Source organism: Gossypium hirsutum, chromosome A04 (genome assembly GCF_007990345.1).
Source record: "Gossypium hirsutum isolate 1008001.06 chromosome A04, Gossypium_hirsutum_v2.1, whole genome shotgun sequence".
Taxonomy (NCBI): domain Eukaryota; kingdom Viridiplantae; phylum Streptophyta; class Magnoliopsida; order Malvales; family Malvaceae; genus Gossypium; species Gossypium hirsutum.
The window spans coordinates 14,805,845-14,830,901 of record NC_053427.1 but is presented as its reverse complement, the minus strand read 5'-3'; the positions used below and the strand labels follow the sequence as shown (position 1 = coordinate 14,830,901).

Genomic DNA, 25,057 nt, shown 5'->3' with positions numbered 1-25,057 from the left:
AGAACATTTCATTTGTGCAATTTACTCATCCATGAAAATATCAACTTCTATTTATAAATCAAAATGAATATTGACCATTATCCATGACCTTATACAAAATAAAGGGATTTACCCCAAGTCAACACATTTGGCTATTTCTCAATGACACATAACATTAAAGTCTAGTCCTATACATGCCATTCACAAAACAAGGATTATAACTATACTAAGTGCTCCAGATGGTAGTTTGATCGTAGTCTCCAACGTCTGTTGAATCCCCGAGCTATTTAAGCAACACTATAAGGAAATGGAGAAGAGAGGGGGTAAGCATAAAGCTTAGTAAAAAGCATACAAATATATAAAAACAACTTTACCATTTAACAACATGATCTTAATACAAAAGTAGGCATAAGCATAACTTATGCATCACTATCCAATTCCCATCATATAGCATATATCGAACTCTCATATTATATATGTAACGAATAGGTACCTGTATTACTCACAACATGGTTATACTTTTCTCATGATCTTAAACCATAACTCTGACCGTTGAACCATTTGGAACATTACTGGATATTCATTAAGCCTCAAACATGGGGTAGGATGCCGATGCCATGTCTCAGACATGGTCTTACACTGGCTCATCATATAGCCGATACATGTCCCAGACATGTCTTAGATTGGCTTACATCTTAAGGCCAATGCATGTCCCAGACATGTCTTACACTAGCTCTCGTCTCAATGCCGATGCCATGTCCCAGACATAGTCTTACACTAGCTTACAATAACCCATATGTCATGGAATGAATATCCGATTTATTTCCTATGGTTCAACCGAGAATGTTACTATCTCAATTGTCTTCATGCATTCTCATTTCCACAATCAAGCAATTCATGCTAAATCAATTCAACACATATAATGACAATGTAGTTGTGTTATTTGCATACAACTTATCTCATGTTACAAAATATGGCGACTAGTCGGTCTAATCAATTTGCTGAGCCTTCCCTCAGTCTAAGTTCAGATTTTGAATTTCTTGATCTATAATAAAAAAATTCACACCTTTAATCATTTTATCGATCTAGGCATTCAATAAATCTATATTTGGGAAAAATGACTATTTTGCCCCTAGACTTTTGCAAATTGACCATTTTACCCCTAGGTCTGAAAATTAATTTTTATTGAATTTCCTTATCATCCAAGCCTAATCTACCATTTATCTCTCTTATGAAAACCCTAAATTTCCAATATTTCACAACATTACTATCTATTTTACCAACTTTTACAAAAATGGTCCAATTAGGGTTTTCATGAGAAATCCCTTAACAAAAGTTGTTTATTTCACAACCAAGACTTATATTCTTCCATAAAATTTCAGAAAACAACCTATTTACTCTTATAGAAAAACCCAAGACTTTTAACTATTTTGCAAAATATTTCCCTCATTTGAAAGCTCATGCTTCAAAGGGTCCAAAAATGCAAAAATCATCAACAAAAAGTATGTGCATCACTTACTGGCAAGAGGAATAAGTTGCTGAAAATTTTGAAGCTCAAAACCCCCAAGAATGGCTAAAAAATCGGTTGTAATGAAGAAAAAATGAAAGAAAAGATGATAGCTATGCTTAGGCATTATTTTATTACACATTATGTCATCCAATTACCTAATGTTGACTTTTCAACATTTTTATCTCCCATGGCTGGCCAAGCTAAGATCCAAAGGTATTTTTTTCCCTTTAAAAAACCCCAAATTAAGATTCTTAGCAATTTAACACCCTTAGCTATCAATTTAAGACTTTTGCATTTTATGCGATTTAGTCCTTTTTTACAATTGGGCTCACAAATGTCAAAATTAACTTATCAAATTTTTCATGCACTAATATAAACATGCTATGACTCTAAAATAACAATAAAATAATTTTCTCAACTTCATATTTGTGGTCTTGGAACCAAAGTTTCGACTAGCCCCAAAATCGGGCTGTTACAACTCTCCCTCTTTAGGGATTTTCGTCCTCGAAAATCTTACAAGTGAATAAGTTCGGGCATTGATCTCTCGAAGTCTCCTCGGGTTCCCATGTGGCTTCCTCGACTCCATGTCTATGCCATAAAATTTTCACGAGTACTGTACTCTTATTCCTCAACTGTTTAACTTTTCCAGCCAAAATCTTGACCGGCTCTTCACCATAAGTCATGTCCGGATGAACCTCAACCTCTGTTGGTGCAATCACATACGAAGGGTCTGATCTATATCGGCACAGTATGGTCACATGAAATATGTCATGAATCTTTTCCAATTCTGGTGGTAAAGCTAATCAATAGGCAACCGGCCCTACTCTCTCGGTAACCTCATAAGGTCCTATGAAACGAAGACTCAACTTGCCTCTTCTACCAAATCTGAGAACTTTCCTCCACGGGGATACCTTCAAAAACACTCGATCATCGACTTGAAATTTGATCTCTTTCCGTTTTAAATCTGCATAGGATTTTTGCCTATCCAAGGCGGTCTTCCAACAGTCGTGAATCACTTTAACTTTCTCTTCAGTCTCCTTGACTAAATCGACCTCGTGAATCTGACTCTCTCTGAGTTCGGTCCAATATAAGGGCGTTTGACACTTTCTCCCATATAACGCCTCATAAGGCACCATCTTCAAACTTTACTGATAACTATTGTTGTAGATGAATTCAACCAATGGTAAGTACCTTTCCCAACTACCTTGAAACTCAAGAACACAACACTGCAACATGTCTTCTAAAATCTGAATCACTCTTTCCGACTGACCGTCAATTTGCGGGTGAAATGCTGTGCTAAAATATCGAGTCCCTATCCAAAATAATCGACAAGGGTACGCCGTACAATCTCACAATCTCAAAAGCGTACAAGTTAGCCAATCTCTCAAGGGAGTAGTTGATACACACTGGTATAAAATATGCCGACTTTGTTAGCCTATCCACAATAACCCAAACAACTTCCTTTTTCTTTGGGGCTGATGGGAAACCAATCACGAAATCCATAGTAATCCGATCCCACTCCCACTCGGGGACCGTGATAGGCTGAAGTAGACCTGAAGGTACTTGGTGTTCGGCCTTTACTTGCTGACACACAAGACACTTAGAAAAGAACTCTAAAATGTCTCTTTTCAGTCCCGACCACCAGTACATTTTCTTCAGGTTGTTGTACATTTTTACACTATCCAGGTGGATGGACAAACAACCACTATTTGTCTTTTGTAGAATCTCTGTACAAGCTCATTATTCTTGGGTACACAAACTCTATTTTTGAACGTTATACATCTATCGGTATCAACACAAAATTCAGATTCATTTTCCATCTCGCACTGAGCCATCTTAACTTGTAACTCCTTATCACCTTTCCGAGCTTCACGGATATCTTGTGGGAATGTCAGCCTAGCTCTCAACTCTACTAGTAGCAAATCATCGTTAGACACAATCAACTGAGTATTCATGGCCCTCAAGGCAAACAATGGCTTTCTACTCAAAGCATCGGCGACTACATTCGCCTTTCCCGGGTGATAGTCAATTATCAGTTCATAATCCTTTATTAGCTCTAGCCACCTTCGTTGCTGTAGATTCAACTCCTTTTGAGTCATCAAATACTTGAGACTTTTGTGATCGGTAAATACTCGGCATTTCTCGCCATACAAATGGTGTCTCCAAATTTTCAATGCGGACACGATGGCAGCCAACTCTAGATCGTGCGTCGGGTAGTTTTTCTCATGAGGCTTTAGCTGTCTCAAAGCGTAAGCTATAACCTTACCTTCTTGCATAAGCATGCACCTCAAACCATTCAAGAAGGCGTCGCTATATATCACAAACTCCTTACCTGACTCCAGTTGCACTAACACTGGGGCTTCGGTCAACAAAGCCTTTAATTTCTCGAAACTCTGTTGGCACTTTTCGGTCTATTCAAACTTGACATCTTTTTGCAGCAGCCTTGTTATTGGAGTAGCTATCATAGAGAATCCGTTTACGAACCATCTATAGTATCTAGCCAAACCCAAAAAGCTTCGAACCTCTGCCACATTCCTCGGCGGTTTCCACTCAACAATAGCCGAGATCTAGCTTGGGTTAACTTTAATTCCATCTCCCGACATGATGTGCCCTAAGAATCTAGCCTCTCTAAGCCAAAATTCACTCTTATAAAATCGTTATCAGATGCTCCGCGTGTTCACCCTCATCATGCGAGTAAATCAGTATATCATTGATAAAGACCGCTACAAACTTATCTAAATACAGCCTGAAAATGCGGTTCATCATATCAATAAACACCGCTGGGGCATTAGTAAAACCAAATGTCATGACTAAGAACTCATAATACCCATACCTCGTCCGAAACGTAGTCTTCGATACATCTTGCTCTTTAAATCTTAGCTGATAGTAGCCAGACCTCAAATCAATATTAGAAAACACGGTGGCTCCCTTGAGCTGATCAAACAAATTATCAATCTTTGGCAAAGGATACTTATTCTTCACAGTTACCTTGTTGAGCTGTCTATAGTTGATACATAACCTCATCGACCCATTTTTCTTTTTTACAAAAAGTACCGGGGCACCCTACGATGAATAGCTCGGTCTCGCAAAGCCCTTATCCATTAACTCTTGCAACTTTACCTTCAACTCTTTCAATTCCGTCGGAGCCATTTTATACGAAGCGATTAAGATAGGTGCCGTACCAGGGACCAACTCAATACCAAATTCAACTTCCCTAGTTGGAGGTAATCTAGGCAATTCTTCTGGAAACACATCTATAAACTCACAAACCACTGGTACAGATTCAATCTTTGACTTAGATGCTTGAGAATTTAGCACAAAAGTGAGATAAGCCTCATATTCTTTCATCAAATACTTCTCAGTAGTCAAAGACAATATTATCACAGGCAAGTTATCCGATTCATTTGGCCCAACCCAAAGAATATTTCTGTCTTCACATTTCAACTCAATAACTTTTCTCCCATAGTCCACTACAACACCATGAGAAGTCAACCAATCCATCCCAAGGATTACATCAAATTCATTAAACGGCAATAACATTAAGTTAGTCGGAAAACAATGACCTCTAATTGTCAAAGGATAATTTCTACACACTTGGTCCTCTAAAACATGTCTACCTAAAGGGTTGGACACTTTTATCACAAATTCAGTGGACTCTACTAGCATGTTCATACGGGATATCAATTCCATGCAAATATAAGAGTGGGTAGACCCCAGGTCAATTAAAGCAACAACAGACATATCATGGATAGAGAAGGTACCCATGATCACGTCGGGAGACTCTGCTTCTTCACGGGCACGAATGGCGTAAGTTCTCGCAGGCGCTCTGCCTTCAGACCTCATTGTAGCATCTCTTGGCGTACCTCTACTAGTAGCCCCGCTTCCAGTGTTCTTTTGTGGTCTACCCCTCAAAGGAGCACTACTTGCTCTCACATCTTGCTTTTTCTCTTTGTCATCAAGCTTGGGACAGTGTCGGATGAAGTGGTCCAATGACCCACATTTGAAGCACCCTCTTTATTTATCTTGGCACTCACTGAAATGGCACTTACCACATCACGAACATTCTGGTGTATTTGGCCGAGCACTGCCGACACTTGCAACAAAAGTGGTCTGGGCCCTAGAAGCTGTGTTCTGCTGGTTCTTGTTTCTATTCGACAACCCCATCGAAGCGTTTGATCAGGTAGTGAATTCCTTAGATTTCTTAGATGAGGACTGATGCGATTTCCCATTTGTCTTTTCCTTGAATCGCGCGAATCAATAGTAGCATTTCTCCCATCTTTAACCAACTCTTCTGCTTTGCATGCTCTCTCAACGAGTACCTCAAATTCCCTTAACTCCAAAATGCCCACAAATACTCGGATATCCTCATTTAGACCATCTTCAAACCTTTTACACATGGTAGCTTCAGTGGATACACACTCCTGCACATACTTGCTGAGTTTCACAAACTCACGTTCATATTCCACTACTGTCATACGGCCTTACTTTAACTCTAGAAATTTCTTTCTCTTTTGGTCTATGAACATTTGATTAATATACTTCTTTCGGAACTTTTCCTGGAAGAATACCCAAGTTACTCTCTCTCGGTACAATGGACACGAGAGTATTTCACCATTGATAGGCCAAGTCGTATAGGAGCAATACCGCACACTTCACATACTCTTCAAGTGTGCACGACAGTTCATCAAATACCCTGATGGTATTCTTCAACCAAAACTTTGCTCTCTCTAGGTCGTCATCTATGTTGGCCTGGAATTCCTCGGCCCCATGTTTTCGAATTTTACCTACCGGAGGCTTATCCCTCCTAAACACGTCTGCTCATTGCGGAGCTACAGGGGCGTACTGAGGAATTGGAGGAGGTGGGGGAGGTAGAGTGTTCGGATTCGCACGAACGAAATCTGTGTACCAAGCATCCATCATTCAGAGATAGGCTTCTCTAGCCTCTCCGCCTTTGCCCATGGTCACGGGCTCACTCTCAACTGGCGCGGTCCCTTCAGCAGGAACCGGCGCGTTACTCTCTACGTCATTCGCCGTAGGTCTATCAGGATCCATTTACTATATGAAAATACAATTTATAATCGTCAGGAGTCGTCACACTATCAATATACTGTTATGGCATGTATAGCTAGACTCGTATTCATACTAGGTTAGTCCTAGAACAGACTAAACCATAGCTCTGATACCACTTAAATGTAACACCCCACACCCGTACCCCACGTCGGGACGGAATACGAGGCATTACCCAACTTGAACACATACATTCTCATATTTTCAGTCATAAAAATTATCAATAACTTAATAACAAAAACTTACGAGGGTCCAAGCATTCATTCAAAACAATTCGGGAATGATTCAGATCTTCCCACAAGTCGAAAAAATATTACTAGACATAGGGGCACACGCCCATGTGGGAGGGGCAACACGCCCATGTGACCGACTCAACATGGTCGTACTGTTGGCCCGTGTGGCTCACAAGGCCTAAGCCATACAAGGACACACCCGTGTCCTCTAACCGTGTGGAATTAATTTTAAATTCACACTTACAAGGGTTTTCACACGGCCTACCACACGTCCGTGTCCCTGGCCTGTGTCCTTCACACGGCCATGACACGCCCGTGTCCTAGCCCGTGTGCAAAAACCTGGACATTCTGTTTCTGATGTCAGCTATTCTTAAGGCTCACACGGACAAGGCACACACTCGTGTGCTAGGCTGTGCACTTCACACAGCTGAGACATGCAGCCGTGTCTCTACCTATTGTTTACTATCATGCATATAGACTTGCAAATTTTACGTACAGGGGACACACGGGCAGATCACATGCCCATGTGGCGGGTCGTGTGTCACACATGGCCTAGACACATGGCCGTGTGCCTACCCGTGTCGACAAAATGAGGCTATTTACTAAGCCTCTTTGTCACCCTTACATACATAACCTGCATAAAATCACTCTATGCCACAACAAGGGTACATCACATAACCAAAATAGCCACAATGGAGAACATTTCATTTGTGCAATTTACTCATCCATGAAAATATCAACTTCTATTTATAAATCAAAATGAATATTGACCATTATCCATGACCTTATACAAAATAAAGGGATTTACCCCAAGTCAACACATTTGGCTATTTCTCAATGACACATAACATTAAAGTCTAGTCCTATACATGCCATTCACAAAACTAGGATTATAACTATACTGAGTGCGCCGGATGATAGTTTGATCGTAGTCTCCAACGTCCGTTGAATCCCTGAGCTATTTATGCGACACTGTAAGGAAATGGAGAAGAGAGGGGGTAAGCATAAAGCTTAGTAAAAAGCATACAAATATATAAAAACAACTTTACCATTTAAAAACATGCTCTTAATACAAAAGTAGGCATAAGCATAACTTACGCATCACTATCCAATTCCCATCATATAGCACATATCGAACTCTCATATTATATATGTAACGAATAGGTACCTGTATTACTCACAACACGGTTATACTTTTCTCATGATCTTAAACCATAACTCTCACCGTTGAACCATTTGGAACATTACCGGATATTCATTAAGCCTCAAACATGGGGTAGGATGCCGATGCCATGTCTCAGACATGGTCTTACACTGGCTCATCACGTAGCCGATGCATGTCCCAGACATGTCTTACACTGGCCTACATCTCGAGGCAGATGCATGTCCCAGACATGTCTTACACTAGCTCTCGTCTTAATGCCGATGTCATGTCCCAGACATGGTCTTACACTAGCTCACAATAACCCATATGTCATGGCATGAATATCCGATTTATTTTCTATGGTTCAACCGGGAATGTTACCATCTCAATTATCTTCATGTATTCTCATTTCCACAATCAAGAAATTCATGCTAAACCAATTCAACACATATAATGGCAATGTAGTTGTGTTATTTGCATACAACTTACCTCGGGTTACAAAATATGGCGACTAGTCGGTCTAATCAATTTGCTAAGCCTTTCCCCGGTCTAAGTTCGAATTTTGAATTTCTGGATCTATGATAACAAAATTCACACCTTTAATCATTTTATCCATCTAGGCATTCAATAAATCTGTATTTGGGAAAAATGACCATTTTACCCCTATACTTTTATAAAATGACCATTTTACCCCTAGGTCCGAAAATCAATTTTTATCGAATTTCCTTATCATCCAAGCCTAACCTATCATTTATCTCTCTTATGAAAACCCTAAATTTCCAATATTTCACAATATTACTATCTATTTTACCAACTTTTACAAAATGGTCCAGTTAGGGTTTTCATGAGAAATCCCTTAACAAAAGTTGTTTATTTCATAACCAAGACTCATATTCTTCCATAAAATTTCAGAAAACAACCTATTTACTCTCATGGCAGAACCCTAGACTTTCAACCATTTTTCAAAATAGTCCCCTCATTTGAAAGCTCATGCTTCAAGGGGTCCAAAAATGCAAAAATCATCAACAAAAAGTATGTGCATCACTTACTTGCAAGAGGAATAAGTTGCTGAAATTTTTGAAGCTCAAAACCCCAAGAATGGCTGAAAAATCAGTGGTAATGAAGAAAGAGTGAAAGAAAAGATGATAGCTAGGCTTAAGCATTATTTTATTACACATTACGTCATCTAATTACCTAATGTTGACTTTTCAACATTTTTATCTTCCATGGTCGGCCAAGCTAAGATCTAAGGGTCTTTTTACCCTTTAAAGACCCCCAAATTAAGATTCTTAACAATTTAACACCCTTAGCTATCAATTTAAGACTTTTGCACTTTATGCGATTTAGTCATTTTTCACAATTAGGCTCACAAACGTCAAAATTCACTCATCAAATTTTTCATGCACTAATATAAACATGCTATGACTCTAAAATAATAATAAAATAATTTTTTTGACTTCAAATTTGTGGTCTTGGAACCATAGTTCTGACTAGCCCCAAAATCGGACTGTTACAATACCAATACATATAGCTCATAACCATTTCAAAGCATAACCCTACTTGGCCATATTATAAACATACCATCACATGCCAAATTGGTCAATCCAACATGCATCAACTTAGCCATAATAGCACCAACCATCAAAGCATCAATGTGCCAAAAGTACACCAACCAAAACACCATGTATACATGCCAAACATAACAACTAGATCATTAAACTCAAGTCCACCTATACATGCCATTATTAACTAAGCCAAAACATCAATAACTACCGATATAATCATTGGGTAGTGTGATAGGTCTCCGACGAATTTCCAAACTGATAGAGCTTCCGATCATCTATAAAAATAGGAAAGAAAACAACGTAAGCGTATAATGCTTAATAAGTTCGTAAATCATAAACAAAGCTTTCTATTTCAGTGCTAAACCTTATAAATTAAACATGAATCAATCCAGCATAAGCTTGGCACAAGCCTAAGCATCATCAACACAAGTTATTGCTTTAACACATAACTCAACAAAATCATTATATGATAAGATAAATTTCACGAACATAATACATTTGAGTTCATACTTTCCATGGTCATGAATATACATACACTGATAATTGACAATTCATACCTTTCCATAGGTTCATAATATAGTCGATCGAAACACTTACCGTTCCTTTCCTTTACATGCACATTGAACCACTTATAATAATATTGAATACGCAGGAAGCTCACACAAAGTGTGCTAAACATATGGTCGAAACCATTCATTTTCCTTTTCCTTTACATCATTGCTCACTAGAGCCATAAATGGGTCTGCTCACACAAGCTGAATGTCAGAATGTAGCTACACGATGCCACTCATACAAGTTGACGAGTATCCGCAACAAATGTCAGAACTCAACCATCAGTAGGACATTCAAGACTAGAACCTGAAACATGGTAACCCTAATGACATGTCGTTTGTATCCTATATATTCCTAAAGTTCAAATAGGGCTCGATAGTCATCGTAACATTGTTAGATTTCCATCGTAACATGATATAATAAATAGCATAATAGCACATAAATCAAATAACATTAAAATGCTATTTAAACATACGAACTTACCTCGAATACAAAGATGCCGAGATAGGATCACTAATGCGAGACTTTATGTTTTCCTCGATCTAGATCCGTACGAGGCTTAATTTGATATACATAAGAAAATTCAATCTATTTAAGATTATACTATTCAATTTAATCCAAAATTCATACTTTTTAAAATTACAATTTTGCCCCTATTATTTGAACTTTTTTACAATTTAGTCCTTAAGCTTGTAAATTGAAATTTATGCAATTTCATCCACATATCATGCTAGCCGATTTACCTAGGGACTCATATCAACCTATACAAAATATCATTTATGAATTTATCATGGCATTTTATTACTTTTACAAATAAGTCCCTAAATGATAATTTCATCAAAAATCACTTTACAAAAGTTGTTTATTTAACAACAATGACTCATAATCTTTCAATAAATTTCAAGAAACAGACAAATATGTTCATGGAAAAACCCTTAAATATTAACAATTTTGCAAATTAGTCCCTGGGCTAGCTAATTATGCTACAACGATCTCGAAAACATAAAAATCATTAAAAACGGGGCTTGAATACATACCATGCAAGAATAAATCAATACCGAAGCTTAGAAACCTAAAAATGGTTATCCTTTCCTTCAATTTTCGGTGAAGAAGAAACATAGAAAAGATGAAACCAATTTGTTTATTTAATTTAAGATTAATATGCTAATTACTAAATTAACCTTTCTTTTAACCTTTAAAAATTCACTACACTAGTGTCCATATTTGTCCACTCATAAGAATAATGGTTTAATTACCATTTAAATCCCTTAAAAAATTAATCGCATAGCTAATAGATACCTTTAACTACTGGCATTCCACTTTTTCACCTTTTTCAATTTAGTCCTTTTCGCGAAATTAAGTATGCAAACATTAAAATTTCTTAATGAAATTTTTATATGACACTACTAACATACCGTAGACATTAAAATAATAATGAAATAAATATTTTCATATCATATTTGTGGTCCTAAAACCACTGTTCCATTTTCACTAAAAAGGGGTTATTACAACTCTCCCACTAAAGGAATTTTCGTCCCCGAAAATCTTACCAGAAAAAAGGTTTTCTTATTGCACTTTCATAGCTTTTATTGGTTCCCAGGTCGCCTATTCTATACCATGATGTTGCCAAAGAAATTTTACTAAAGCTATGTTTTTGTTTCTTAATTCTTTAACCTCTTGAGCTAGATTTCTGATCGGTTCTTCACTTTACATCATATCAGGCTGAATATCTGTAACAACCTATTTTTAGAGAAATCAGAATAGTGGTTTCATGACCAAAAATTCGATCTCAGAAAGAAAATTTATTTTAATATTATTTTATGGTCTACAGTATGATAAAAATATTGTGTGAAAATTTCGTAAAGAAATTTTATCAATTACATATTTAATTTGATAAAGGACTAAATCGTGTAAAGTGCTAAAGTTGATTTCTAGTAGCTATAAGGATCAAATGGCTATGAAATTCAAAACTTGAGGTCCTTAAATGGTAATTAGACCATTAATGAAAAGTTAATAGATATTTTTGGATGATTCATAAATGGAAAATTAGAAAAAGGTTAAGGACTAAATTAGAAATCAAAATAATTAAAAGATGATAAATAATTAAATAGGAATAAAAAATCGTTTTATATCATCTTATTCCTCAAATATTCCATGGAAACCTTAAGAAAGAGAAAGCAAGCTTTCTTGGCCAAATTAGGTAAGTATTCAAGTCCCATTTTTAGTAATTTTTTTATTTTTGAAATCGGGATAGCTTAATCTATCAATTTGGGGGATCAATTTGAAAAGTTATCAAAGTATAGAAGTTATGTCATGGATGAATATGCTAAAAATTTTAAATTTATGGTAGAATATGAAAGGTTGTTGATAGATAAACAACTTTTACAAAGTGATTTTTGATGAAAATATGATTTAGGGACTAAATTGTAAAGTTGTGAAAATTGAAGAAAAATTCAGAATTTTATAGAATACATGTGTTTTAAATTTTATATTTAATTTTTGGTTAGGCTTGGAATAGGGAGTAAATTGCATAAATTTTATTTTTCAAGCCTAGGGACGAAATCGTCATTTATTAAAAGTTTAGGGGAAAAATGACAATTTTGCCTAAAGGGTAAATTGGACTAAATTGAGTATGAATTATATTAAATTGATGTTAAATTTACACGTGTAGATCCAGATAGACCAAATTTGGAGCTAGAACGAGGAAAAGGGGAAAATGTCGGATTAGTAGATTTTACATACACGAACATTTGTTAAGGTAAGTTCGTGTAACTAAACTGTGTATATTTATATGCTTGAATTTAATGTTCTGTGTATGTGAATTTTATAAATATTATATCTATATGACTTTGAAGACATATCTAACAAAGCATGATAAATGATAATGCATGAAATAAATGAAAATGCGAGAAATAAATGATAATACTCGATAAGTGATAGATGATAAAAATGTTATTTTTATGCTTGAGTTGAATGTGAACGTTTAAATTGCATAAATGCATAAATATATGAGATTGATCACATACCCGACAATTACCTGATAAATGTCAAATTCCTTTTAATAAATGAAAAATCGATGGATATGTGATTTCCCAAAATGAATGAGGTCATGCATTTGTTGCTTACAGGATTTAGCTCGGACGAGTAATCCTATTTACCTCAATACAGATAGGATTTAGCCCAGATAGGTAATCCTGATATAATCCTTCTCGAGCATATGTTACAGAAAGGATTTAGCTTGGACTGGTAAGTTATATGATATGTGGCTCGAGAGTGTGTTTCCTGATTAAGTGTCCTAAGGGGTACTATTGGATATGAAGTAACGGATTTACTGGTTTGTACACTTTGTGTGTATTACTTGAGTATCCATTGATATTTTCAACAATTCATCGGGTAAAATCCTAACCTGAAAAGAAATGGGTTTTTACATGTATCCGCCTACAGTACATGAAAATGATGTTATATGAAATATGGAAGTATGAAATCATGATATATGAACATGGAAATTTGTTTGATGAATACATTCATCTATGAGAACAGATTTGTACATCTCGAGTGTATTATCTATGTGATTATCTATATTTCAGTTGAATAATGAGCAAAGTTCTGACATGAAATAATCTGAACTCGAGATGAATTATTATGAAAATATACTTGTAATATAGAGATATGATTTATACATGTTATATGGATACCTGATATGGAAAATATATATATACATATCTGGAAATCTCATTGTGTTGAGTCCATATATGTTTCTTGATTGTTATTATGGAATATATGACTAACAAGGGCAATGAGGATATGTGTAGGGTTTGAGATCAAATTGATTGAACGTGCCTTACATGTTTATCTTGAAATAGAATGAATGGTAAGTTAAGTACCATGTTATACAAACTTACTAAACATTATATGCTTACTTAGTTTTATTTTTCTATTTTATAGTCTTAGTTTTATTTTTCTATTTTATAGTAAATCAGAAGCTTGTTGGATTGGAAGCTTGGCGGGGATCACTCACACTATCCATCGGCCCATTTTGGTACATATGGTACAACAATTGTGGTTATTATAGCATGTATTGGTTAAATTTGGTCATATTGGCATGTAAATGTAAATGGTTATTGTAATCTAGCCATTGGAATGGCTAGTAAAGATTATGTATTGATATATACATACATATTAAGATTATTTCATTGTGATAACTTAAGTGTTTATTATTGATTGATTGAGAAAGGTTAAATGAGTATGCTTAATAAGGTAAGATTACAAGCATGAAAGCATGTAATGATATACCATGTTAAATGGTAGAATTAGCTTGATTTAAATGCTTGGATTGGTTGGTTTATGAATGCAACTTTTGGTGTAGGTTTATGACAAGGTTTGGGTGAGAAATGAAGCTAGAAAAATGGCTTTATTTTATCCACACAGGTAGACACACTGGCTCGTGTCTTGACCGTGTATGAACACACGGCTTAGCATATGGGCGTGTGGTTTGGCCGTGTGTCCCCTGCACCTTAAATTTGAGAAACATAATGCTTAGAATTGAGCACACGGGTAGAGACACGGGCGTGTGTCTTAGCCGTGTGTGTTACATAGCCTAGCACATGGGAGTGTGGTCGACCGTGTGGCACAAGTCAGAGAGTTACACGAGGTCGAGCACGGCCTGCAGCACGGGCGTGTCCTAGGGTCACATGGGCGTGTCCCTTGGACCATACGGGCTTGTGAGCCCTACAACTTAGAAAATTTTGAAATTTCACAAAAAATTCTTAAAGTTTTCGATTAAGTCCCGACTCAATTCTAATGTTCATAATGGGCCTCGAGGGTCCATTTAAGGGACGTTACGAATGATTTCGGAAAATGAATAGTAATTAACTTGAAATATTTGTAATTATTCTAAAAAATTCTAGTAACGCTTTGGAACCCTGTTTCGACGACGAATATGGTTAAAGGTGTTACAATCTCTACGTCAACTGGTGAAAATCATGTGTGAAGGGTCTGATCGATACCATTGTAACATCGACACGTGAAAAAAATTGTGGATCCTTTCTAACTCTGACAGTAAAGCTAATCTGTAAGCTACTAGCCTGATTCTTTCAATGATCTCATATGGCCTCATAAACCTTGGACTTAGCTTTCCTTTACGACCGAATTGAAAAACTTTCTTCTAGGGTGAGACTTTTAAAAAAACTTTATCGTTGACTTGAAATTCAATGTCTTTTCTTTTCAAATTCGCATACGATTTCTGTCAATCTAAAGTTGCTTTCAAACTGTCTCAAATCACTTTAACCTTTTTTTTTGGTTTCTCATATCAAATCAACCCCATGAAGCTTTTTCTCACTGTGCTCAGTCCAATACAATGGAGTTTGACACTTTCGACCATATAAAGCTTTGTATGGTGTTATCTTTATGCTCAATTGGTGATTGTTGTTGTATGCGAATTCAACTAATGATAGGAATCTCTCCCAGTTACCTTCAAACTCTAAAACATAGCATCAAAGCATATCTTTGAGTATCTAAATCACTTGCTCGGACTGACCATCAGTCTGAGGATGAAATGCGACACTAAAAACTAAACAAGTACCTAAAGCTTCATGTAACCTACTCCAGAATAGAGATGTAAATCGCGGATCCCTATCAGAAATAATAGAAACTACCACCCCGTGTAATCTGACAATCTCAGCAACATATAAATCTGCTAATCTCTCAAGTGAATAATCTGTACGCACTGGAATGAAATGCGTAAATTTCGTCAAATGATCAACAATAACCCAAACAGCGTCTTTCTTTCTCGGAGATAGAGACAATCTCGATACAAAATCCATCGTGATGCATTTCTATTTCCACTATGGAATCATCACTGGCTGTAACAAACTGGAAGGTACCTGATGCTCGGCTTTAACTTGCTGACATACTAAACATCTCGATACGAATTCAGAAATCTCTCGTATCATACTTGGCCACTAGTACATTTGTTTCAAATCACCATACATTTTATTGCTACCAGGATGAATAGACAAGCTACTACTGTGAGCTTCCTGTAAAATCTTCTGAATAAGATCAGAATTTCTCAGCACACAAATTCTTCCTTTGAAGTATAAATTATCATCAGTCCCAATCTAACGGTCTGAATCAGGAATCATCTCAATCCGTTTTCATTTAGCTTTCAATACATCATCAATTTTTTGAGCCTCACAAATTTGTTGCAATAATATCAGTCTAGCTTTTAACTCAGCTAAAATAAAACCATCATTAATTAATTTAAACTGCGTGTTCAAAGGTCGTAAAGCAAACAAAGACTTTCTACTCAAAGCATCAGCAACAATGTTAACTTTTCCCAAATGATAATCAATGATCAAATCATAGTCTTTTAATAACTCAAGCCATCTACTCTGTCTCAAATTCAAATCTTTCAGCGACATTAAGTATTTCAGACTTTTATGATCCGTAAAGATATGACATTTTTCTTTGTACAAATGGTGTCGCCAAATCTTCAAAGTAAATACAATTGCTGCAAGCTTTAAATCATGTGTCGGATAATTCTTTTCCTGCGGCTTCAACTATCTAGAAGCATATGCTATCACTTTGCCATTTTGCATCAATACACAACCCAAGCCATTTAACGATGCATCACTATAGATCACAAATTCTTTATCCGACTTTGGTTGAATTAACACCAGTACCTCATTGGCATTTGTTGTGAATACTCGTCAGCTTGTGTGAGCGACATCATGTAGCTATATTTCGACCATCATCTTGTGTGAGCAGACTCATTTTTGGTTCGAGTGAGCAATGATGTAAAAAAAAATGAAAAGTAATAATTTTGACCATATGTATAGCACACTTTGTGTGAGCTTCCCGCATATCCAATATTATCAACGTGCATGAAAAGGGAAGGAACGGTAAGTGTTCCGATCGACTATATTATGAATTTATAGAAAGGTATGAAATGTTAATGATCAATGTATGTATATTCATGATTATGAAAAGTATGAATTCAAAGATACTATGTTCATGAAATTTATCTTACCATGTGATGATTTTATTAAGTTATGTGTTAAAGTACTAGCTTGTGTTGTTGATGATGCTTAGGCTTGTGCCAAGCTTATGTTGGACTGATTCATGTTTTTTTGTATTGAAATGGTAAGCTATGTTCATGATTTATGAACTTACTAAGCATTTTATGCTTACATACTTTTCTTTCCTTTGTTTTATATATTATCAAAATCTCGATCAATTTGGAAGCTCGTCGGAGACCTATCACACTATCTAGCGATTATATCGGTAGATTTTGATGTTTTGGTCAAAGTTATAATGGCATGTATAGGTGGACTTGTGTATAAATGATCTAGTTGTTGTTTTGGTATGTATAAGTGTCATTATGGTTGATGCACTTATGGTATTTGATACCTTGATGGTTGGTGTTAATATGGTCAAGTTGATGCATGGTTTTATGACCAAAGTGGTAAGTTTGGCATGTTTGCAATATGGTTAATTATGGTATACTTGAATATGGAATTTAGTTAAACGTGTTTGTATGAAATATGACCAATTAGACATATGTTTAGATATGTTGGATGCTTTGTGATTGAGGTGCCTTAATGGCATATTGGTTAGATCGATGATGGCTTATTGAATTGGTCTTATTATGTATGTTTTGGGTAGGTTTTAATTGTAACACCCCTTACCCGTACCCGAGATCGAGACAAGGTACGACGCGTTACTGAACACATACTCAGACACTTTCAAAAAATATGGGTTATAAAATTTCGTTCTAATTGAAAACTGATCAAAAAACAGCATAGTGTCCCGATTATGGACTTACAAGGTCCAAAGCATACATTAAAAGCGATCCAAGACTTAATCGAGAACTATAGAAAATTTTAGTAAAATTCCTAGGGTTATGGCTCACACGCCTGTGTGGAGGCAAAACACACACCCGTGTGCTTGGGGACACGCCCGTGTGCTTGGGAACACGCCTGTGTCCCTCACCCATGTTGAATTATTTGGATATATTTTTCATTTTGAACCTACAGGGGTTTTCACACAGCCAAGCACACACTCGTGTCCCTGGCCCTTGTCCCTCACACGGCCTAGACACGCCCATGTCGTTGCCCGTGTCTAAAAACCCAGACATTCTGTACTCGTTTTGAGGCACACGGCCAAGGTACATGCTCATGTGCTAGGCCGTGTCCTCCACACGGTTGAGACACACAGCCGTTTCTCTGCCAGTGTGTTAACTACCATGCAAACTGACCTAAAATTTTAGGTGTAGGAGACACGCGGCCAAGCAACATACCCATAGGGCTGATCGTGTGTCACACACAGCCTAGACACATGCCTGTGTGTCTACCCATGTAGACCTTTTTAAGGCTATTTTCCAAGCCTTTGGTCACCCTCTATCATCCATACACACTGAAAGACTTCAATGGTATTTAACATGGCCTAATTATACTCTTAAACAACCTTGGCATATCTCATTGCATGTTAACCTCATCTCATCGGTTTAGTATATGCCAAATTATCCTTTTCCTATTAGGGATTAACATAACACATTTTACACTTAGGCCATATTATAACCATATACCATTATATGCTATGTCCACTCTCAAATTATTAGGTCTCATTTCAATCATCCATCCATGATAGACCTCATCTTCACATCTTATGAAACATTTAAACGTAAACATGCATCATTAGTAGGTTTACAACCTACATCAATATAAGCCATATCCCATGGCCATATACAAAAGAATAAGTATACCATTTAAACCTTTACATTGGCTGGCCAAATGACACATATAACAAAATAACCAAAAGACCTATACATGCCGTTAAACAAAATAAAAGTATCTAAATACCAAAACGGGACAAGTCGATAGTATGTTGATTCTCTAACCGTCTTCCAATCTTTATGAGTCCACGAGCTCAGTAAGACAGGGAAAAGAGAAGCGGGTAAGCATTTATATGCTTATTAAGTCCGGATAACCAAAAAGTAAACTTACCGGTTAATTAGCATACAACCATATTTAGGCAATAATTCCAACAAGCATGAAATAGTTTCCCTATCACATGCACTCAATCATCAAGTTAGTTTCATAACAATACATCATGTCATTAGTCTTAGATAAGCTCATCAATTCAATGTTTCCATTCTTTATTTCTCATGTTAATCCCGTTGAATTTCTTAGAAATCTCGATGGATAGCCAATAATCATCATGTCATTAAGTAGCATCCGAACTACATCTACCGATCATAGCTAATCCAGTTATCATGCTGATTACCAGTCTAGGCTATATCCCTTTTTTAACGGTAATTTCTCTCATAAGCTCGGATCTGAATTGCCAGTCCAGGCTAAATTCAATCCTCAATCGATTACCCGTCCAGGCTAAATCCTTAATGCACCAATATTCTTTGAGAGGCTCGATCACTCAAGGAACACCCGTCTGGGCTAGATCCTTTCTATTTTGAGATCATTGGATTACCCATCTAGGCTAAATCCTTTTCTACAACACATGCAGGATCTCATGTCATGTAAGCCATAATTTATCCATCGGATTTCCCTTTCTATTTCAACCGAGACATTTATCATCTTTTCAATTACACTACCACATTTCATGGATTATCATGAAATGAATATCTAAATTTTCATACATTCAAGAACATGCATATTTAAGTATGTTAAGATTTTACTTCGGGTTATACAAACTTACCTGGTGGTCATTTCTGATTCGTGTCTCGATTATTCTGAAACCTTTTGTTTTCCATGGTTGACCTCTGAAATTGGTTCATCGGGGTCTATATCAGTAAAAATAAATTATTAATACCTCACATTGTTCATTTTCGGCTTAAGAATCACCCCGAGAAAAATGATCAATTTGCCCTTAACCTTTCACACTTTTACAATTTAGTCTTAAGGCTCGTATAATGAAGTGCATGTAATTCCTTGGCTACCCAAGCCTAGATGAATGTATCATAAGCTCATACTAGCTCACATTTTCCTCTATTTCACATTTCTACCCCACATTTTATACCTTTTTCATTTAGGTCCCTTTTTGGTGTTTTCATGAAAACTCACCTAGAAAAAGATCTTTGTCTAACATCTAACTTTCATAACCCTCCATAAATCATCAAAGAAAAACCATCTCATGCATCGGTCAAATTACTAGCATGAACCCTAGCTTGAAATATGGGTAGAAATGGATAGAGCATGTTATGAGGGTTTCAAAAATACGAAGAACATTAAAAACGGGGTTATGGAACACTTACTATTGAGCTTGAAATGTTGGAAAACCCTAGCTATGGAGAGTCCTTCAAATTTGGCAGCATAGAGGAGAAAATGAGTGAATTTTTGCTTGATTTTTCCTTTTTATTTCATTAATTAACCAAATGGCCAAAATACCCCTCCTTACTAACCTTTCCAAATTTTCCATGCATGCCCATTTTTGTTCAAAAACTTAAAAATTGGGAAAATTACTCTTTAAGGACCTTTAATTAATATTCCAAAGCAATTTAATACAAATTGCTTCTAGAATCCAAGTTTTGCAATTTATTCAATTTGGTCCCTAATTTCCAATTGGACACCTTACACATAGAATTTCTTCATGAAACTTTAACACATTCTTATTTTCATATCCTAGACCTCATAATAATCATAAAATAATTATTTTAATGATTATTTTAATGTCATATTTGTGGTCCCGAAACTACTATTCCGACTAGGCCTTATTTCGGGATGTTACATTAATACATTAATCATATGTGCAATTTGTGTTTAGGTGCATGGTTGAAATGAGTGATGGAAATGGCTTATTTTTGGCCAATTTCATGTCCACACGGCCCAAGACACGGGCATGTGTCTCAGCCGTGTGTGATACACGGTCATGAGACACGGTCGTGTGTCCTCTGTAGGTTTCAAATGTTACAAGTCAGGCAGTTACACGGCCTAGCACACAGCTTGCCACACAGGTGTGTGAGGCCATTTCAAAAGTTACACGGCCTGGCACACGGGCATGTGGCTTGGTCGTGTTACCCAAGTCAGAGAGTTACATGGGCACATACACGGGCTAGGACACGATCATGTGTCTCGACCGTGTGACCCCTACAGTTTGAATTTTTCTAATTTTTTCCTTAATGTTTCAAATGTTCCCAATTTAGTCCCAAATCGTTTCTAAAGTGATTTTAACGCCTCAAAGGCTCAAATAAGGGATGACATGTATGAATATAAATTGATTATGCTATGATTAATAAAATGTTTGGAAATTTATGTTTTTATGTTACAGTTTTATGGTAATGCTTCATAACCCTATTCCGGCGACGGATATGGGTTAGAGGTGTTACATGGGTGGATGTCTTTGATGGGACAAGGGTGTCTGTGATGAGATAGATCTTGTCATTAAATCTGGCTTGATGTTATAGAGAAGTTGAACACATGTCATATTTGGACCAAAGGCATCATGTTTCTCACGAAAGCCTGAAGGTTTGGGCAACAGATAATTTGTGTTTGTCCAAATGGTTGTGTCGAGATGAAGGCTTGTGCGTGACCTTCCAGTTTGAGGTGGCATTTCAGCTTGTCATGTGTCCTTATACGGATGGGGATATAATAATTTTTAATCGATTTGGTTTGAATTATTGACATAGAAATATAACACAATAATTACATTAAATTAATTTTTAATAGATTAATAAAGAATTAAGGAAATCTTAGTACCAAGATTAGTAATAAACTCTATCAAGATAAATTGGGTGAAGATAATAATAATTAGTTAATTCATTGGATAAAATTGTAATACTAGTGTTTTATTATTGATTAATTTTTTAAATTTTATTTACTAATTTAAATTTCAAAAAACAATTGTTATTGATTTATTTGAATAAATTATAGAGTAATAGTTGGTGATTAGTGTTATAATTAATAATAGCTTCCTAGGGGAACAATCTTTTTATATTACTTGTTACTATACTTAAACTTACATGTGTGATTGTCACACGCGAAATCTTTGAATTGTAAATTAGAGTATTTTGACAAAATGGGATTGGAATGGAACTTGGTAAACACGTTTATTACGCATGTTTTTGGTATGGCTATAATTTTAGCCCTTCCTTGCGAATAACCTCGCATGTAGGGAGCCGTCTATGTTGCTTTACAAGCTTGCCAGTTTGTGAGCTCGCTAATTAGAGAGTTCGTCAATCTGCAAGCTCGTTAGTTTCTGAGCTCGTCAGTTTACCTTAACACCTCGCGATGTGTGTTACAAATTTCAAGGCACGTGTTAAGTTTAAGGAAGGGAAATGTTTTACCGTGCTTGGCTCGTAGAAGCCGTCGATTATAACAATGGTTAGTGTATATGAACTCTGTTTGGTTAAAGAATATTTTAGTCTAAATTTTACTTCATTAAATACCTAAAAATTAATATCACAACTCAATACCGGGAAGCTTGGCTTTAAAAAAGCATTAACATTGCAGGAAGTTCGGGAAAGCAGCGCGTGGCTATCATACTAGTAAACAGCGCGTAGGTAGGTAAAAAAAATTGTCCACCAGCTGCAGTTGGATAACGAGGGAAAGAGCAGTGGATGGCAATGGGCAGGCGACGAGGTGAGTCTCTGCCCTTGCCCTCTAGCCAGAGTAAAAGAAGCTCTCCTCACTGAAGAAAAGCCACCCAACAATCTTCATTTCAAGGCCCACTCCACCAAGTTATATGTATGTTCATCCTTCTTATTCTCTTCAGTTTCTCTTAGAAAATATTTGCTGAACTTAGACTCATCTCTTTCTGTTTTCCTTTTCACTACTCAACAGGAATTGAATTAATCTTTCTGTCATACTTTTTTTCTTTGTTTTTGTAATCCATGGCAACTTTAATCAACTCTATATCTTTTTTGACAAACCCGTCACCTGAAACGACAAGGAGACCATCTGGTTTCTTTTACCAAATCGCGAACCTTCATTATTTTTCACTCAGCAAGGGCTTTTCCAAGGTTTTAGCCACTACCCAGATCACAATTTCTCCTAAAGATTCTGTTTTTACTTTACCCAACTGGAAGACTGGGAAGAGTGACAGTAAAAGTAGGGAACTTAGGCTTAGCGATGCATATTTTCACATGGAATATATGGTGGGGAAGGGACAGAAGCCTGATGTAGTTCAAGCTACTCAGCTGTTGTATGATTTGTGCAAGGTTAATAAGATGAAAAAGTCTATTAGAGTGATGGAGATGATGGTTGATTCTGGTATCATACCTGATGCAGCTTCGTATACATTCTTGGTGAATCATTAGTGCAAGCGAGGAAATGTTGGGCATGCAATGCAGTTAGTGGAAAAAATGGAGGCTCATGGTTATCCAACTAATACTGTTACTTATAACTCTTTAGTTAGAGGTCTTTGTATGCATGGAAACTTGAAGCAAAGCTTGCAGCTTTTGGATAGGTTAATACAAAAAGGACTAGTTCCCAATGAATTCACTTATTCTTTCTTGCTTGAAGCTGCTTATAAGGAAAAAGGTGTAAATGAAGCAACGAAGCTTTTGGATGAGATCATTGCCAAAGGTGGGAAGCCTAATTTGGTTAGTTACAATGTTTTGTTGACTGGGTTGTGCAAGGAAGGGAGGACTGATGAAGCTATTAGGTTCTTCAGAGATTTGCCTGCTAAAGGATTTAATCCAAATGTTGTGAGCTATAACATTGTGTTAAGGAATTTGTGTTACGAGGGACGGTGGAAAGAAGCAAATGAGCTTTTGGCGGAGATGGATGGTGACGACCGTTCTCCTTCTGTAGTTACTTACAATATTTTGATTGGTTCTCTTGCCCTCCATGGCAGGACTTACCATGCTATGGATGTTTTAGATGAAATGATTAGAGGACGTTTTAAAGTCAGTGCTACAAGTTATAACCCAATAATCGCTCAACTTTGCCAAGAGGAGAAGGTGGATCTTGTGGTTAAGTGTCTAGACCAGATGATCTATAGACGCTGTAAACCTAATGAAGGAACATATAATGCTATTGCTGTGCTGTGTGAGCAGGGAATGGTGCAAGAGGCATTCTCCATATTTCAAAGCCTTGCGAGCAAACAAAGTTCCTCTCCTAATGATTTCTACAAGAGTGTAATTTCTAGTTTATGCAGAAAAGGGAACACATATCCAGCATTTCAGCTTTTATATGAAATGACCAAGTCTGGCTTCACTCCGGACTCGTACACTTATTCCTCACTAATCAGAGGATTGTGCTTGGAGGGAATGCTGCAAGCAGCAATGCAGATTTTCATAGTAATGGAAGAAAGTAACTTTAAGCCTGATGTTGACAATTTCAATGCCCTTATATTGGGATTCTGCAAATCCCACAGAACTGATCTCTCCTTGAAGGTTTTCGAGATGTTGATAGAGAAAGGCTATATGCCTAACGAGACAACGTATACCATACTTGTGGAAGGGATTGCTCATGAAGGACAAATGGAGCTGGCAGCACAAGTATTGAAGGAGCTGCATATGAGAGAAGTTGTTAGTCAACATGTAGAAAGGCTTATAATGCAGTACAACCTTTCTGCCATTGATAACTTTTGATTTTCGGAGTGCAAAACACGTAGGAAAATGGAAGAAATCGAAAGATTATCGATCTGTGATTTTGATTCTGATCTGACTGATAAATATAAATTTTGTTATGAAGAAATGGCTTTGAGATCATTTGGCAGTGGTCCAATTATTTGGAAGGTGGAATGAAGATGAATCTAGTTCAAGCACAAGGACTCAAATTTGTGGCACTTTTATTTGAATAAGCTGGTTATTGTTTTTGTTGTAAATCCTTTATTACATGTAGAACACTTTTAATTATGTATTAATGGCTGATATTACATTATTTATTATCCCCCTCTTCAACAAGCATCGAACAAAGGACTCATTTTGAAAACTTTTTTTTTTTACTCATCATACTATGTTTTTTAAGGGTTTTTTTTTTTACTCAATTTGAATATCAATGTTTTCAAGTACGTTTTATCCTCGATAAAACCCGCAAGGATGGTATCTCCT

General features: G+C 36.5%; 2 protein-coding genes across 2 annotated transcripts; both read left to right on the top strand.

Moving 5' to 3' along the window:
* Positions 1-22,891: 22,891 nt before the first annotated feature.
* Positions 22,892-23,317, top strand: LOC121227981 (pentatricopeptide repeat-containing protein At1g79080, chloroplastic-like). Its single transcript, XM_041110991.1, has one exon. It carries the CDS (start codon positions 22,892-22,894, stop codon positions 23,315-23,317), a length of 426 nt encoding a protein of 141 aa, XP_040966925.1.
* A 27-nt stretch (positions 23,318-23,344) lies between these two features.
* LOC107948485 (pentatricopeptide repeat-containing protein At1g79080, chloroplastic) lies at positions 23,345-24,894 on the top strand. The gene has a single exon (XM_041110990.1). The coding sequence runs from the start codon at positions 23,345-23,347 to the stop codon at positions 24,593-24,595; it is 1,251 nt and encodes a 416-aa protein (XP_040966924.1). The 3' UTR covers positions 24,596-24,894.
* The last annotated feature ends 163 nt before the right edge of the window (positions 24,895-25,057 follow it).